General features: G+C 36.6%; 2 protein-coding genes across 2 annotated transcripts in view; one reads left to right on the top strand and one right to left on the bottom strand.

Moving 5' to 3' along the window:
- Positions 1–1417, bottom strand: part of LOC134740740 (mucin-3B) — a 47949-nt gene extending 46532 nt beyond the window's left edge. Inside the window, exon 1 of the mRNA XM_063673334.1 lies at positions 1276–1417. Coding sequence (XP_063529404.1) covers positions 1276–1332 — 57 coding nt within the window. The 5' untranslated portion in view covers positions 1333–1417. The remainder of the gene's footprint in view (positions 1–1275) is intronic.
- A 5103-nt stretch (positions 1418–6520) lies between these two features.
- On the top strand, positions 6521–15908 carry LOC134741173 (trypsin-like). The gene is made up of 7 exons (XM_063673946.1): positions 6521–6727; positions 10179–10439; positions 11528–11618; positions 12031–12132; positions 14670–14795; positions 14912–15042; positions 15765–15908. The coding sequence occupies exons 1-7, from the start codon at positions 6720–6722 to the stop codon at positions 15862–15864; spliced, it is 819 nt and encodes a 272-aa protein (XP_063530016.1). The 5' UTR covers positions 6521–6719; the 3' UTR covers positions 15865–15908.
- The last annotated feature ends 1820 nt before the right edge of the window (positions 15909–17728 follow it).

The following is a 17728-nucleotide window of genomic DNA, read 5'->3' as shown; positions in this document are numbered from 1 at the left end:
AGTTTCCTTTTACACTTGAACACTCGGCTGTTAGTAAGATAAGAGTTGCTGTCCCCGGACCGGACCGGACCGGATAAATACATAATATGTATAAACTAAACTTCTATTCTAGGTCCATGGGGTCCCAGCGCGCACAAGTTGTTTGCATAAATCGCGAAGCGTCTGGTTGACGTAGCTGGTGACCGAAGAGCTGGCGGCTTCCTCGCACAACGTACCAGCATTGCGATACAGCGAGGAAATGCCGCCAGCATCCTTGGTACAATGCCTCAAGGCCCTATTTTAGATTTAAGCTAGTTATTAATTTCGTTTAGTAGTACCACTGTATAGTATAACTTGTATGTAAATAGATTATTTATTTAACTTAAAAATACAACAGACGTTGTTGTATTTGTTACTGGGCGCGTAGCCAACGTGCCAATCGTTAACGCTCCGTAGCGTATCGTAGTCATCTCTCTCTATCACTCTTCCCCACTAGTGCGACAGTGATAGCTGCGTTCTGTTCACTACGGAGCGTTAACGATTGGACGTTGGCTACGGACCCAGTTCTTCAGTATTTCTCCTTGTGTAGTCCTGATTTGCACCATTACCACTCGTAATAGTATGCAAGATTTTTTTATTAAAATCACCATTATCAAATGTAAATACGGTATGTCATTTTATAAACAGTACACAATTTACAAACATATGATATACACATACAGGGTACACAATATGGAGTTACTTTAAACCCAAGCACATAGTATTTTATTGAGTTTTAATATACATATAATGACAAACTATAACTATGTTTCCTCAAAACTGATGCAATGCAACGTGCATTATTATCATGGCCCCGAACTTGTCCAAACTTGGGTCGACTTGAAGACTTGTTCAATTGATGAAGCTTATATGAAAATGTACCTATTTTCATAGTTATGAATATTTAGTGTACTTAATTTTGTGCGACTAACACTCATAAAAAATAGTTTTTTTTTAAGAATAATTACTTGCATTCTAGCATTATTTTTTTTATTTATTGCTATATCCTTATAAATAAGCTAATCACTGAATAGTTTAAACTATTACAAAATAGGCATAGCCTACATTTTGATTTTCAGTGTAATTAAATTTGCAAATTTCACGAAAAACTGTTTACGTAAGTTTATAATACCAATCAGTTATGTGACATTGGTTATGATATTGTTTCATTTTAAAAACAAATTTTCAAACATTTGGATAGTAAGAAAAAATATAATATACAAACATTATTGAAGTAAAGCTTAAACTTGTTCTTACCGCTCGTCCTTGGACCGAGGCAAAAAGCGCCAAAAGCGTAACGGATAACCACAACATTGCGAAGCCGCGCGTAGCGTCGTAGCGGCCGGTCGGTGCGATTGCCTCCGCGGCACTGACGCTACGAGCAGTACGGGCACTACGCGCTACGACGTGCCGCTCGCGTGCCTGTCCGCCTCGACCTCGGTACGAGCACCATCCTTGTACATTATGTAAACAAAGTATTTGACAGTAAAATGTGGAAGTACCTCCTTGTATTTGTTTGCACGAAACGAAGGTCAGTGAGGAAAACAAACTAGTAAATTATTGATATGCTTAATTTATGTGGATAACCTGGCTTTTCTTTTTTATTACTAACTAGCGACCCGCCCCGGTTTCGCACGGGTGCAATGCTGATGTATTATACATATAAACCTTCCTCTTGAATCACCCTATCTATTAAAAAAACGCATCAAACTCCGTTGCATAGTTTAAAAGATCTAAGCATACATAGGGACAGACATCCATCCAGACATCGGGAAGCGACCATGTAGTGAAGAGACATTTCTATGGCTTGTATAGTGCAGTCCTCAGAAAATGTCATTCACAAAGTAAGTTTATGGATCTACTGATGTCTATTTTATTGAAATCCACTCAATAGTTTAGGCGCTAGAAGTATAAATATGATTAAATAGGTATTCGACGTCCTCTCAAGGCGGCTGTAACTATTGATTTTTTTTTAATAAAACAGGTGTAAGCAGGTTGTGAAGGGCAAGAGGAATCTACCGATACGTCATTTAAAAAAATCCGTCCCGTATCCTGAGCTACAGGGTGTACTGATTATGGGTTTAATTAACCCTACTTCCTGTTTAAGTCGCAGTCGAGTAAAATGTTGATATTGGGGTAGAACGTGTACATTAATGTATGGACAAAAGAGGAATTCATATTCCTCCAAGTTTCCTATCAGGAGAATATCCCCTGAAAAGATAAGCGCTAAATCTGGATTCAGCTATTATTTTCTATAACAAGATGTATATTTTCCCGAAAGATATCTAGGACTTTTTTGTGTAGTATTTAATAAGCTTTAATGTTAGCTTCCACCATATTTCAAATAGTGTGGACATGAAAAAGAGACCTTTAATTAACATATGTACTAAATTTCATAACTAAGAGATTTCGAGGTTAGTTCTAATCCGATTATAATATGAATAAAGATTTGTAATTGCAAGTATTCTTTCAATGTGTTAATTTTCAACAACTAAGGCCCTATTAGGTACCGGGGGTCAAAAATAAATGATTTTCAAAATATTTAACTTTTTAGGGTACATTATGCCAGGACATGTGTGTTGTCTTTACATATTTTTTTTAATTTAATAAGCAATTAATTTATGTTTCATATTTTTTTGAAAACTTATAAAATTCTGTAGGGCTTTCTAAAGTTTGTACGATAAATGCATTTGACCCCCGGTTTATAGGGTTTAAATACTCTAGTATTTGCTTCTTGAAGAAATACCTCAAATTACAAATCAGCCTATATATATAAACATTGTTGTATTGAAATCGTGACACTTTGCATGTCTTCTTTAATATATACCTATCTGTGCTGTTGAGTAATACTCCGAAGACGCAAATGATAACGTACAGAATCAAAGGACAAAGGACGTTTTGAGCTTAAGAATGCAGCAATGCCTAGTAGTGAAGTAAAAGACTATTTACTAGACAAAGACCTTTTCACCACACCAACTGATAAAGGCCCTCTTGATTGTTCAAAAACAAATGAGAAAGTTGCATTTTATCCACATGTGTGGCAAAGTAATCTGATCCAAATTTTGAGTTGTTTCATTATGTAAGCTGGTAGAATTGTCTTTTAAATAATCATTTTGAATGGTATTTTTTTATAACGTTCATTTGAATTTGATTTGGTTTGATTTTTTTGGTATTTTACAGTTAGTTTTTCCTCGCGTTGGTGTGGTGAAAAATGTTGTGTTTCACTCGGTGGCAAAGGTTGTTTAACCCTTGAAACCCTCGCAATGCTTAAGATTCCACTTTTTAATTTTGGAATCTTTCGCTTACTTGGGTAGGTATCAATATTAGCACGAGCGGTTAAACAACCATGATTAGCCGTATTGACATTGTTTTAGTTTTTTTTTTCTTTTTTTTGTATATCAAAATATTACTTTGCTAATCCGCGAAAAGATAGCTAGTCAGTCAGTGCTAACCCGTTATACTTACTTGCGTATTTTTCACATGCAATTAATGTTCCCACCCTCCCGCCGCAAAAAAAAATACGCAAATAAATATAACAACCCACCACCAAAAGAACAATACTCGACACGTGTTTCGCCTCTCTACGAGGCATCCTCAGGAGATGTTGACGGTCTGACACCCGGTAACGAAAACCAAACATCGTATAAATGAAAAAATAATAAATAAATGATGAATGTATGAATGGAAAGGAAAGTAAGCATCGTATAAATGGCTTAGCGAAATAATTCGTGATTAGAGCTAAATGGGTTGATCACTGTAACTTCTAAGCTCGCTATTAAAAAAATACCTTATTTTTTACAAGACGCAATGTGTCCTTACCTGCCTCAGACTGAACAGCGCGTTGCAATGGAGAACCCTGGCTGCACATCGCTCCGGGCCGTGTCGTTTGCCTATCTCACTCGCTGTAACTTTTTTCATTAAATCGACCACACTTTTTGGTTAGTGTAAAATATTTCAGAAACAATTCCAATTACAGTTTCAGTATTAAATAAGTTAGGTCGATATTATAATTGAAATGCTCTACGGGCCAGTTTTATAAGAAAATAATATAAAATAATTAAAAAAGAACCTGTAAATTTTGTAAGACAGGTGTAATACAACCAAGATTATTGATATTATTATATTCTTTCTTGTGCTCATAATAATGAATTACTTAACCTTACACCTTAACCTTACATTTTATATTATTAACCGAGAATATTTACGAGATAAAAGTAGTTCATATTTATTTGTGTGCTTTAAGAATGACTCACGCTAGACCGGACCGGGCCCGAGCCGAGGAGTCTGACGCGTCATTTTCGGTGATCACGTGGATCCATAGAAAACAAAGCGCCGGAAGCTTCGGCCCGGCCCTGGCCCGGTCCAGCGTGAGTCATCCTTTTTTGCAATAAAATGGTGAAATTTTCGTAATAATATTTATCAAGGCTATTAAAAGCAATTTCGGTACTTTGATGTCTGATAATTTTGACGGCGCCCTGATCTCACGTACTGGATCTCGAGCTATATATAACCTCTAGTTTACGTGATACAACTGCATAACGATCTCTTTAGAACATATCAAATATTTTGCCTGACGAAAATCAGAACATTTACTTTAACATGTTTTTCCAATCAGGACTTTAGGTATACGTTGTATTTCTGCGCAATGCATTGAATTTTTAATACTGTATTTAAAGTGGATAACGATGTACTTATGTACAGCTGCAAAGCTAGTTGACCCCCTCTGCAAACGAATTTCTATGCAGGGGGGGGTCAGTTTTCTCTGCAACTATATACCTAACCTAACATGTTACACACGAAAAAACGACAACTTGCTAAAAACAATATTGTATTTAAATATTTCCCATGCGACCATATTTGAACAACATCTGTGTTAGATTTTTCCAGTTGGATATCAAAATGGTATAGTGATGATAGTTCAATATTGTTGCAAGATCAATGATTTCCCGAGTTTAAAATGCTGATGCATAAAATTTATTAATGTAGATTTCCAAACCACAGATATTATGCAAATCCTAAGACTATAATATATGCTAAATACGATTCCCAACAACATTTATGTTTGGAACACAGAGCATAATTTTATTTTTCATTTATCATGGTCTGAAAGAGGGTCATTGTTGTTCTAAGAAGTGTGCAGAAAGTAATACGTTTCTGCACTGGAGCATTTAACTTTCAAAGTAAGATTTTTCAAATTTTTTTAAGATAGAGAATTGAAATTTGGTTTTAAATGGATTTGTTACACAATTTCCATTAAGTATAATATTTAACTCCCCATTCTATAAATAACGATACTTTTACCTAAATTGTTTATTGAAAGTACCCTCGAAAAATAGTATATAAATTTATACTCGGTCATGTTTTTTTAAAAAATCACATGCATTATACTTTCCTCGTATTCAAAATGAAAAAACAGCTAACAAGGCTAGGACATGTAACTTTTATAATATCTTCTGTGTAAAACCCTTTTTATTCATGTGCAAATAAATGATTATGATTACGAAAAGTAGTGTTTAACTCGGGTGAAAGGCATAATTTCATCCCTTGGTTAACAATCTACTATTAAGACCTCGGTTGCGGGTCAGCAACTGCACCGCTAAACACTAATGGCTCGTATGCAATATGGCTTAAAAGTTCTGTTGCCGTTCCCCTAGTGAAATGCATGCTGATTATACTCACAAAGTTAAGTAATAAAAGACTACATTATATTCCACAGCGAACATTTTGGTATTCGGCGTTCTATTAAAAGCTTTTGCATTACTAATATTGGAGCGAAAAGCAGTGCCGGGGGCAAGCTCAGGGGGTAATATATTTTTTATCTCGGGATTGATGCACAATTCCCGGAGATAAGTATGCCGCAGTTGCATTTTCAAAGAGCAAAGAAATGTACCGCTATTGCCACTGGGTTTATTTATGGCGTTAAATATGCCTAACACAATAAATAATGTAGTAAGACACAGGTTTTGATGTGCATTTAAACTTTTATTTATCTGTGTAGACAAGCTGCAGTGTCGGACATAACTTGAAGAAGAAAATAAATCATTATTATGGGACAATCGACCTAAACCTACAGTTCAATAAGGTTTGTGTTGTGATCGGTAAGTATCATAAGACCGAAAGTAAATCTGTAAACCTATATGTACATCAGTCAAGAAATAATGGACCTTTTGACCCTTAAAACGGCGCGAGATAACAACAGCCGAGGAAGTAAGTCCATTTCTGCAACTTCCCTTCGAAACGTGACCGAAATGCAAATCGTGTGTATGCCGAGGCATAAACACTGCGGCGAAGTGTACGCGTTATTGCATTTATACATACCTCCTACCTATATGGTTGCAATATTGGAACAATGTATATCGCGACTATTTTATGAAGTCATTTTTTTACAGAAAACTCCAAACGATTTTGCACTTTGTAACACTAGACTTACGACTGAAAAGTTTCTGAAGTTACTACGAATTTGAAACCTATCAGTAGTGGTTACACAAAACTACCAAAACAGTAATAACGCCGTATCGACTATTTGAAGCGGCGAAGTATGATTGCAAATTATACTCACAAATACGAGTCTCGCATTGTTGATGGCTGGAGTTTATTAGTCAGTCGCGGAGTGCTCCTCGGACATTGATATTATGCAGGCCCGCCCTCCAAGCCCGAATTAAGTCAAGTATTGAAATTGTAGCTGTACCCACTTCACTGGAATGAATCTGTGAGTTTTCTGAATACTTACATACATACCAACCGAGGTGTTCGCATGTTTCATTCTACATATTTATTTGTTTTTTTTTCCTTTTTACAGAGCAACAGGTGATTATCTTGTCTGATTATTTATTGGCAATGTTTTCACTTGTTTGTCCTTCCTCGGGCCCTCTAACAATAATTTATTAAAATTGACATTAGTCAAGTCTATCCGGTTTAAATTAGGCAAAACGTTATTATACTTATGAATTTATTATGTGAGACGCAAATTGCAAACTCTATTACGTGAGTCAATATGAATAAGATATTCACTAAACATGTAAATATACAGGAAAATTGGAAAATTTACATTTTCTCTTACGAGATAACTAAATGGTTTCCAAGAGGGTAATTTTAGAGATAAGAAAATCGAGAAGAAAACAAATAGATATCTTAAGTCGTTTTATTGTAAAAATTGATATTGTTAAATAAAAAGGGCGAAGTTATAATAGACCGATAGGTATCGGAAACTGACAAATTTCGCGATTTTAATACTTACCTACCAAACCGGTGATTTACTCATTCAGAGCGACATGCGGAATATTTTTGTAAAATCAAAGCACTTTATTTTTATCAAAATCGATCATGTTATAAGTATAAGATAAGAACAATTTTAGCTGCCTCTTATAGTTTCTATTTTTCTCGCATTGCCCCATTTCGAAGGAACATTCTGTATAGTAGGTACTTGATAAGTCTTATTTGAAGAACAGAAAGCAAACACGCGGAAATCTGTTACAAACTAAACAGCTTATTAACGCTCTGTTGGAATGGAACGTTAAAGATTAAGATGCTTGAGGTAGGTACTTTGTACCGCGTCTAACGTTGAGTATTAGGTACATACAAATTATAACTAGGAAATAAGCCAAATCATTTTATTTTAATTAATAAATGTCCTCACATACTTTGAGCAAAGGATTTTTATTTTGTTGGGGCAGTTAATTTTTTTTGTTTATTTTTTAGTAACATGAAGTATAGGCTTCTTGCAGTGTATTTCTGGTTAAAGACATTTTATTTACTCAAAAGAAATGTTACATTTCACTTAATGGGTAGGTAGTTTACAAATACAAACAAATAAAAAGTTATGACGATTCGTGAGCATCTACATAAATACATAGTTGTAGCAGAAAAAGCAATAAGTTAAAACAAAGTTAGTAAAACTTGTAAGTATTGAGTGAGAGTTAGTTTAGTATATTAATATTATTTATATTAGACGTTATGTTTGCCAGGGCCGTATTTAGATAATCCCGATTATCTAAATTATTATGGATTATATAACTATTATGGAAGAAGGTTAAATAAATATTTAGTGCCTAGGCTGTTTAACGAAATAGGGTGATTGAGAGATAAATCTAGGTTTAGTAAGCCGGTCCTTAAAAAGAGACTAAAAACATACCTTTTAGAAAATTGAACATTGGGAAAATTTATTTACTTATTAGGTATTTGTGCATGTTAGTTTTTATGTTATATATAAGGATTACTGTCTCAGCTGTTAATTATTTTGTTCAGGTGCATGATTCCATTTTGTTATTGAGCGCTTCAATCGCCAACAAACTGGTTACAGTTTGGCGATGCATAAATTATGTTTGTAAGCATGTACCCTTTGTGTAAATAAATTAAAAAAAAAAGAAATACGGCCCTGGCAGAGAGTATATGGGATTTTAATTTATTTTTAAATATTGAAAAACTTGTCGTGTCTTTAATATTTTTGGGAAGGTCGTTGTACATACGTGCACCTTGGTATGTTATATTTTTATTACCAAAGTTTTTAGTTCGCGGGTATTTAGGAACCATGACCTGTTATTTTTTATACTTTTGTCTTGGTATTTCTTCTTTTAGGACGTACTCTTAAGAAGCTATCATAAACTTATACTCATTCCTTATACTATTATAGTTGGAATGGACATGACTGACATAACATTAATAACTGTTTGCAATGGTCTAATAGCATCATCAATTCATCACTAATTATCTCTTGCGTAAATATTTATTTAACAATTTCAATTACGTATATAACTATAAAACTTAAAACCTAAATCTAAAAAAAAAAACGAATCAAAATAAAATACTAAAAAATATCCCCCTGCGGCATGGTGCCGTAGATGCTGGCAGCATTTCCTCGCTGTATTGCAAGACAAATTCCTTAAGCGAGGAAGCTGCCAGCTCTGCGGTCACCGGTGACCTCTGCTAACCCTTTGGAAAGTTCCTTAATAAGCTTAAGGCCACTTGGACCCCACGGACCAAGGGTCTATATTTGTTCATTTTTAGGGTCCCGTACCAAAAGGGTAAAAACGGGTCCCTATTACTAAGACTCCGCTGTCCGTCCGTCCCTCTGTCTGTTTGTCTGTCTGTCTGTCCATCTGTCACCAAGCTGTATCTCATGAACCGTGATAGCTATTGAAGTTTTCACAGGAATAAAATAAATATTTAAGTGGGGCTCCCATACAACAAACATGATTTTTTTGCGTAATGGTACGGAACCCTTCTCTGCACCCTTTACTCTATATTATTTGATCCTGCCGCTCCTGATTACCTTAAATCTAAATTCAATTTTGTAGCACCACGTCCCGGTTGCGAGTTGCGTACATCTCGAAGTCTGAAACTGACCATTCCCCATCACCGCACTGGCTTTGTTTCCAACTCTTTCGCCCTTCAGGCAATTCGTCTTTGGAACGATCTCCCTCTTCCTTTAAGGCAAGCACAGAGCAAATTTTCTTTTAAAAGAAAGTTACGTAAGCACCTCTCTAACTCGCTTAAAAATAAATGATCCGCATGTTACTTGTATACTTGGGTACATATTACAATATTTATTTATGTATGTATGTATGCATGTTTGTATATATGTAGGTATATATTGCTATTATTCTTATATGTGTAAGTGTATAAATAAAATATATATTGTTTAGAATAATTTGATTTGTGTTTCATATTTCCTCTCGCTTTCTACAATCCTGCACTAACTACACGTTTCTGTTTGACCCAATGGTTGACTGGTAAAGAATGCCTTAAGGCATTAAGTCCGCCTTTTGTACAATTTTATATCGTGCAATAAAGTTTAAATAAATAAATAAAAATAAACCCTTCGTGCGCGAGTCCGACTCGCACTTGGCCGGTTTTTAATTTTTCGGCCGCTTCTGCCGCCGCGCCGACCTTCGCATATGTGCCGTAGAGATGAGACGAGGCTAGGGTGTCTACACAGGTGGCGTCCCACATCAACTCTTACTTATTCTGTGCTCTTGCGTAATTTGTCAAGACACAGTAGCGGTTATTAAGTACAGGCTCTCTACATTAAATTTGTTTTTTGTTTTTGTTTTAAGATTATATTGAATGTTATTAGTCTGTAAGGTATGTATCCCTTTGTTGCCTGAAAATAAAGGATTTTGATTTTATTACATCGATGTTCAACACAACATTTTCTGTAACAGCAAACAATTTCTATTGATCCACTCACTGGCCCACGCGCACGGCATCATGACTGAGACCAACGAAGATTTACTCATGACCGCCGCGCCTAAAGCCCTGGAAACTTCGGTCGCGCACCACGCGCTCGTCGTCTACAACCGCATCTACTGCTCCGGGTCCTTCATCGGAAGCAAAGTTGTACTCACCGTGGCTAGCTGCTTTCAGGAGGAAGAGGACTATACTATTTACGTCAAGTATGGAGTTAGAAACTATATGGATAACGGGTTAGTAATGTAAATACAATCACTCTTGCAGATGACTTGTTAGATTAGGTACCCAATTTTTTTTTTCCCAATAGCTTTTGTTCTATTCGCGTTTTTCCCCATTCTGCTTTTTAACCAGGCGTTTATTTTTTCAGTAGTTAATTTAATCACACGCGTAAAGCCCAGTCGCTTTTTTCCCCACAGAGAAATGTTTTCACGATAGTCACATTAAGTCGACAGATAGGTAGGTTAGATTCGTTAGGTAGCTTCAGATGCCCGAAGGGCAACCCGCCCAGAAATAGGGCTCCGTCTAGTTAAGTAGTGATAGAAATGTTCTCGGAAATATTACTCTTTGGGGAAAAAAGCGACTGGGACATACGCGTGTGATTAAATTAACTACTGAAAAATAAACTCCTGGTTAAAAAGCAGAATGGGGAAAAACGCAAATGGAACAAAAGCTATTGGGGAAAAAAAAATGGGTAATTAATCTATGCATGCATATTCATTTATTTTCGTTTCTTCATTCGAACTTATAATAGTATTCACAATCACAATAATCTCGACTTGTTACAACCGTTTGTTACCACGACTCCAAATCAACTGAGGACGTCGGCCGAGTGTCGTTTCTTTTTATACCCAACTAATAACCGTCTTTTCCATTTCAAAACTACCCTTAACTTTAATACAAATTAATTTAAACTATGTTACATACAAAAAACCCTAGAGTATCAACTTAATTAATACTATTTTATACAGCTTTTCAGAAGTAACAATCTGCGATTAAATAGTCAGCTTTATTAATGAGCGTGTGTCTATCCGGCTGTTCTCCTCTTTATGTACTGATCACATTTCTCAACCGATTGGTTCTCATACAATTTTGTGAGCAGGTTTAATAGGTACCTATATTTTTTTGACGATTCAGTTTTTTTTAATGGCGGAGCCGTGGGGATTCGCGGAGTCTACAGCTCAAAAAGGCACTAGTTTTAATTTATAACAATTTCATCCTAGGTTAGTATTAAAAAAACCTTGTTATTTATCGAAGAAATTGTTTTTTATGTATTTAGTTTAGAACAAAAGTAAGTTTAGAACAATGTTATTCTTCTGTGCAGACAGGTTATTGCTGTGGTTGAAAAAAAAGAACATGAATTTTTCCAATACAAAAGCTACCTAGACAACGATATCGCGTTGCTTATACTCAAGGTAAGGTCAACATTAAATGAGATTTTAAGTTCTCATCTTTACTCACTTTAGGTACAGTCACCATATTATGTAGAAGTAGCCAAGTTGCTCGAAAGATGCTCATTACGTACAGACAGCTGCAGAGGACACCCCCTGCAAACAAGCTTTTATGGAGAGGGGGTCAGTTATCTCTGCATCGGACTGCACCTGCTCTAATATCGTAACGCGTAACGACTGTAACGAGTGTTTAGACCACAGACATTTTGTAAGCACGTCGCCCGCTTCTACGCATCTCAAACTTATGTAATGGCAACTGCACCTACCATCGGTGTACATTTTGAAAGAGCGCTTGGCCGCATTCTATTCAATTTGATATTCATAGTAGGTATAAATTTTCTATTTATTTTATTATTCAATGTGCATTTGTTTGTAGACACACGTCAACTTCGATTTGGGTCCGAGAAAAAGCGTTTTACTCCAGCCAGGGACTACGGTGCCGAACCTTAGTTTTATCTCGGTGACGGGGTGGGGAAAGGTATATAATATCATATTTCTTAATTGTTAACCTAGTGTTATTGATTCTGGAAGAGTTGTTAAGTGTAAGAAAATCATCGTGTCTTTTGTGTGATACAGATGGCACCATATATTTTATGGTAATTGGATTGTTTACTTTTGATAACAAGAATCCCTAGTGTAAATTTCATTTGATAGCGTGACGGACGTACGCGTTTGCGTTTAGTCTTATTTTATATGGAATTTTGAACAGCGCGCCAAGCGGTACGTTTTGGGAACACAAAATCCCATAGAAATGAGACTTAACGCAAACGCGTACCCACGTCACGCTATCGAATTAAATTTACACTAGGGCTACAGAGTGACAATAATCGGAAGTACTTACGTTTTTTAATTTTGTATGAACTACATAGTTAACACTCTGTTAAGTTGACGTTTGTATGTCAACTGCTGCTTCATTTACTGATGCGGCATTGTTGTTGCCGCCAATGTATATGTCAAGTTCATAATCATAATCGAGGCAGTATTGCAGTAGTGAATGTCACTCCTTTTATCAAGGGAGCAGATTGAGTAGGTACCTAATGCAGCCTCTGCAGTTGACATCCGATCGTAACATTCGTAACATTTACTGAGCAGAGGTGTGAAGCAGTACGGGCGCTGTAATATCTGCCAACCAGTGTGAGGCGGGCTGTGCAACAGTGTCTAAAATATTTTATTTTTAATAATTGAGCATTGAGAAGAAGTCAGTACCAGTGAGAAATAGGTTTCCGATGTTTAGGGTTCCGTGCCCCAAAAGGAAAAAACGGAACCCTTATAGGATCACTCGTGCGTCTATCTGTCCGTCTGTCATAGCCTATTTTCTCCGAAACTACTGGACCAATTAAGTTGAAATTTGGTATACGATATGTAAGTTTCTGATCCAAAGACGGACATATAACGTAAACAAATGAATTTTAAAAACGGGGGCCACTTTTGGGGGGTAAATGAGAAAATAAAATAAAAAAATACTATGTCGTGTTAAGTATCAAATGAAAGAGCTCATTTTGAGAATCTCAAATTATTATTTCTTTTATATAATTTTACGATAACTTAAGAAGTTAAATATTCAAGAAAATAGGCAAAAACGACCATTCCTCATTTATCCCCGAAACTACTAGGTCTAAAATTTTGAAAAAAAAATTACACAAAATAGATCTTTACCTATAGATCACAGGAAAACCTATTAGAAATGTGCAGTCAAGCGCGAGTCGGACTTAATCACTTAGTTTTTGATCCGGCCCCTACGAGTTCTTAAAGACATTTCACTCACGTTTCACGTAAATAATACATTGCATAAATTAAATTGTGTAGTGTACGGAACCCTTGGAACGCGAGTCTGACTCGCACTTGGCCGGTTATCTTTACCAGCATATTCTGCGCCATCTAGTTTATACTGTAACAAACATGTAAACCTTCTTTCGCCCTCTATGATAACATAACGTGTTCTGTTGGTGTTGTGAAGTTTAGCATTCCTAAGTAATGCAGAACTTCACGTATTCTCGCAGAGATGGCGTTATATTCAAAGTTTTCTAATAGGCGGCCTAATCGACGAACAGATAATATAAATGAATAGGGAATATTACGCGAAACTCTGCGTAGGGGGCGCCACTACCACAATCTAAGGGTCTATCGCGAAACAAGAAAATCGAAATTTCGTTATCTAACATCTCTGTCACTCTTCCATATCCATATACGACGATAAAAAGGCAGATCGCTTTTCGGATTCGCGTTTCCCGGTAGATCCTCTGTAAGCAAACCGCCTTGATGCATCAATGTCATATTTTATGATCTCTGAAAACTTGTCAAAAACCTGATAAAGGTACAGTATGTATAAGTTACTCTATGGTTTACTAAAAAGTCCAGTGCTGCAGCACATTACAGTATAATAGAAATATTTCCTATTGATACGATGACACAAATTACCTGATATTTATTGTTTTGCTTATATATAAACGTTCTCTAAACTAAATAAGAGAACAGATCTCCTTGGCAATTCAACGGGGCAACGCTGCCAGTGTCATGGGGACTTTTGGACCGGCTACGGTCCGAAGTGGGGACTTGGCCTAGTTTAATTTAGTGTTTAAGATTGACAAAGCCAGTTGCGGATTATATCATTTGTTAGTAGGTGACGAAGCCTGTAGCTGATTTATTGTTGTAAGCACTTGACGAAGCCTGCGTTGCTGATCATGAACTATGTGTTGTATATAATAAATGATTAGTACCTATATTATTATTAGACCCAAAATATATTTCGTTTTAATAAGAGAATAGTTATATTGATAAATTATTAAAATTACCTTTTATTTATCTCCTTAATAATTTATCAATACATAAATATTCTCTTAGTCAGGCTAAGCTAATTCGGTACCGTGTTTGATAGCAGAGTGTGGAAGTGTTATTTTAAACGTCATAATTTCATAGAAGTTTATGACTTTTATGATAACACTTCCACACTTTGTTGTCAAAGACGGTGCAGAGCTAGCTTAGCCTGACTCTATCTAGTTTGATGATGATTTACAGGAAGTTGCAAGAGGTCAAGAAAATTGTATTCTTGAATCAGTTATGCAACTGATAGACCAGGAAGAATGCGTAAATACCTACTCAGATGTCGTCACCTCCTCAATGTTTTGCGCCAAATACGACTTAGTAAGTACCTACCAAGTTGTAGTCCATAGGTTTATTATTGTAGGACATTATAGGACATTATTACACAAATTGACATAATTATAGGACATTTATACAATCGGTTGAATAAATTCCAGATGAATCGCCTGAGTGACAACGGGGGCGCAGCCATATACAAGGGTATGATCATGGGCATCTCCTCGTACGGCGCCAATCTCGAAGACGCGCCTCACATCGCCTTGTTCACCAACGTTTCCTACTTTTACCAGTAAGTACCTAAGTAAAAGCTACTCTTTTGATAATCACTTCCGAGTATTGTTTTTAAAAGCGGGAACGGAATTCTACATCACCCTATACTATGCACTTGGAGGCCGATTATGGCTTAACTATTTATTAGGGTTTTAATCTTGTTATGATTAGACCTTGACCTTGAGTAATATAATCATTGGCATCTCATTAGCTCGAATCAACAGACACAAAACCAACAAAGACCTGTGGAGTTTATGCCGACAAATATCCATTGACGTAGAAATCGTGACACCGGGAATGGAGATAGATAGATAGGATATAGGTGTACTAGTCGAAGAAGAGAAGCGAATAACGCAACCATCGCTTTTGGTTGGAAACCGCCGGACGGAATTCGTGGCGCCTGCATTCTGTACCTACATACACTCTTGGTGTTGGTCCGTCAAGAGTGAGCTACGAGCGAGCGGTCAGACTGAGCTGGAGCGAGGCCTGAAGGGTCGCTAAAGATAGGGAGGCGAGACGCCAGCTTGTGAAGGCCCTCTGCACCTCTGGGGTCCCTTAGGACAACAACACACTTTTCTCTGTGCATCTCACTCGCACTTCTTAGTGCGCATGAGATGCACTGTGAAACTGGTCAAGGTCATGTCAATAACAAAATCAAAACTTTATTTTTTGGTAAAAACACTCATCCTCCCGGTCCTTTTTTTCTGGATTGTAAGTGTTGAGTAACATAAATATTTTCAGATGGATCAAATTGAATACTGAGAGGCTGTTAAAGAAACATTGTTCGCAAGAAGTAGGAGGCGTAGTGCAACTAGTGCATAATGCGATACCAGATTACTAAATTGATATTAGCTTGTAACGAAGTATTTGAGAAGTGGTCTGAAGTAAAATTGTCTGATAACTTGTAAAATAATTTTAGCATAATTTAAAACACAACGATACACGTGATTGTTATTTTGTATAAAATTTTCTCTAGGTCAAATACGACCTCACGCGCTAGTTGGTTATTTTCTGTAGAATTTTCAAGAAATTTATTTTGTATTGTAGTTTTTAGTGAAAAAGTTAAAATTAAAAAAAAACACCACACTAGCTCGTAAAGGCTGTCTTCATTCTTTAAAAACTGATGAGAAAGTTGCATTTTATCTACACAAGAGTGTAAAAGCAATTTGATGCAAATTTTAAATTGTTGGATTTCTCGCGTTGGTTGGTGGAATTGAATTTTTAGTGATGATTTTGAATTAATTAAGCGTATTTAATAGAATACTCGTAGCATTGATTTCGATTTGATTTGTAATGACGGAATGACTTTGGTGCCTTGGAGTATGGGTCGGCCCCTTGTCTGGAATGCTACTTGTGTAGACACTTTGGCGCCGTCCCACATTCCGGGCACCAAAGTTGATGCTGGTGCGGCTGCATCTTCAGCCGAAAACCTTAAGCGTCGCAAGTATGCTGCCCTTGGCAGTATAGCTACTTGTTTGCGGCGTTTGGGGTTGAAACCCTGGGGCCGTGGGGGCCAAGTGTGCGCTGACTCCACAAGGCGGTATCCGCGCGTCTTATTGAGGCTTCCGGCGACCAGAGGGCTGGTCACTATTTCGCGCAGCGCATCAGCATAGCTATACAGCGCGGAAATGCGGCCAGCCTTCTGGGCACCCTACCACACGACCGAGACCTAGGTCAGATTCTTTATTTGTAAGTTTTTTAGTTTAGGTTATTATGTTTTTAGCTCACTTTATTGTACTGTATTGTACTGTATTGTATTGTACTTTATTGTTTTAATAGAAAATAAATTCATTTGTAATGTTTTAGTTAGTATTTTCTTCGCGTTGGTGTGGTGAAAAATGTTGTCTTTCACTCGAGTCACTCGTAGCAAAGTTCGTTGAGCTCTGGTGTCTAGAAAACCTAGCAAGGCTCAAGATTCTACTTTTCAAACCATTCGCCACGCTCGTGGTTCCAAAATTGCAGTAGTTCGAAAAGTAGAACCTTTCGCTTACTTAGGTGTTAAACAACAACTTTGCTTCCTTGTAAACCAAATAACTGTTTCAACAACATTGACACGTAATGAGCTTGATAAAATCTAACTAGGTCTTTACGGTTTATGTATAGTTTGAATCTTCTCATTTGTCTCAGCGCGTAGCACGCGTTCAGGCCAGGGGTCGGAAACCGGTATATGCGCCATACAAAAATACCGGTATTATTAAGTTATTTTTCGTTCTTTTGTTTATGATTTCATTTTTAATGGGACGTTTTAATAATGCAAAATTGTTTCCTAAATACATGATTCAGTCCTACGTAATGAGCATAAAAAAAATAAAAATATTGGGCTATTTCGAGGTTTTAAAAAAATACCGGTTCCGAGCCCTGGCTCAGGCACAATGGCCACGTGCTCGTACAAAAGAAAAAATGGCTTTTGTTTAACTGATTAGGGTCTTTGGCGTAAAAATCATTTGAGAAGATTCAAACTATAGTAGGCAATGTAGGCATATTGTTAGGATGGAGTTCTTCTCTGACTGGTGTTTCTCTAAACTTTTATTTATTATATCCATACTAATATTATAAATGCGAAAGTGTGTCTGTCTGTCTGTTAACGCCTAAACCGCTGAACCGATTTAGACAAAACATGGTATGAATATAGTTTGGGTCTCGAGAAAGGACATAGGGTAGTTTTTATCAATCATCATCATCATTCCACGCAGACGAAGTCGCGG

Source organism: Cydia strobilella, chromosome 4 (assembly GCF_947568885.1).
Source record: "Cydia strobilella chromosome 4, ilCydStro3.1, whole genome shotgun sequence".
Taxonomy (NCBI): Eukaryota; Metazoa; Arthropoda; class Insecta; order Lepidoptera; family Tortricidae; genus Cydia; species Cydia strobilella.
This window is presented reverse-complemented; position numbering and strand designations above follow the sequence as displayed.